This window comes from Aphanomyces astaci, assembly GCF_000520075.1.
Source record: "Aphanomyces astaci strain APO3 unplaced genomic scaffold supercont1.311, whole genome shotgun sequence".
Taxonomy (NCBI): domain Eukaryota; phylum Oomycota; class Saprolegniomycetes; order Saprolegniales; family Verrucalvaceae; genus Aphanomyces; species Aphanomyces astaci.
In genome coordinates, this window is record NW_009798574.1 from 1 (window position 1) to 784 (window position 784).

General features: G+C 46.7%; 1 protein-coding gene across 1 annotated transcript; it reads left to right on the plus strand.

The window, feature by feature from the left end:
* Positions 1-167: 167 nt before the first annotated feature.
* Positions 168-524, plus strand: H257_19016 (hypothetical protein; the record flags this gene model as incomplete). Its single annotated transcript, XM_009848172.1, has 1 exon — positions 168-524. A coding segment is annotated over one exon (357 nt), but the record flags the coding sequence as incomplete, so codon positions are not given.
* Between the last annotated feature and the right edge of the window lie 260 nt (positions 525-784).

The following is a 784-nucleotide window of genomic DNA, read 5'->3' on the forward strand; positions in this document are numbered from 1 at the left end:
AGTTTCGCGAAGGCGAGTTTGTAATGCTAGCGACACGCAACGCCCCCATCAAGCATGCGAAGTTGGTGAACAAGGATGAGAAACCAAAGTTAGTGCCGATTTTCATTGGTCCCTTTAAGATCATATAAGTAATCATCCCGAATGCTATGAAGTTGGAGTTGTCAAAGAGCATGAAGCGTCTTCACAACGTCTTCAATGTCGATCGACTGAAGAAGTGCCCTGGCCAAACGGATCGGTTTACCAACCGACCCATACCCAAAGCGACTCCAATGCTTTTGGACGACAGGGGCCACGAAGTCTTCATCGTCGAAGAGCTGCTGAAGCAACGGCAGTTCAACCACAAGAAAGAGTACCTCGTCAAATGGCATGGATTCCCCGAATACGAAGCGACCAGGGAACTTGAGCGGGACATCAAACATGTTTCCCATTTCAAGCGCCTGGTTCAAGATCTGCGAGCAAAGATACAAGCGGCGAAGTCGATAACCGAGGGAGAATGTAGCGACGTCACTCCATTGGCGTCATAGGGTTATCGACCAATCAGAACAGACGTCAATGTTAACGTCACTTTATGACCAAGCTCGATTGGCGTGCGGCATGCTCGGCCATGGACACCATAAGTTCCTTCTGCAGAGCGCACGTATGTATAGCATTAGATATAGTATAGTCAGAGTAGTCATGCATGTAGATGTAGATAACGCCAATCAATCAGTTTTACAATTTCTTCTGCGTTATCAACTCCCTACATCTGTACCTGAGTCTCAATGTTTGTTGTATTATATCAACT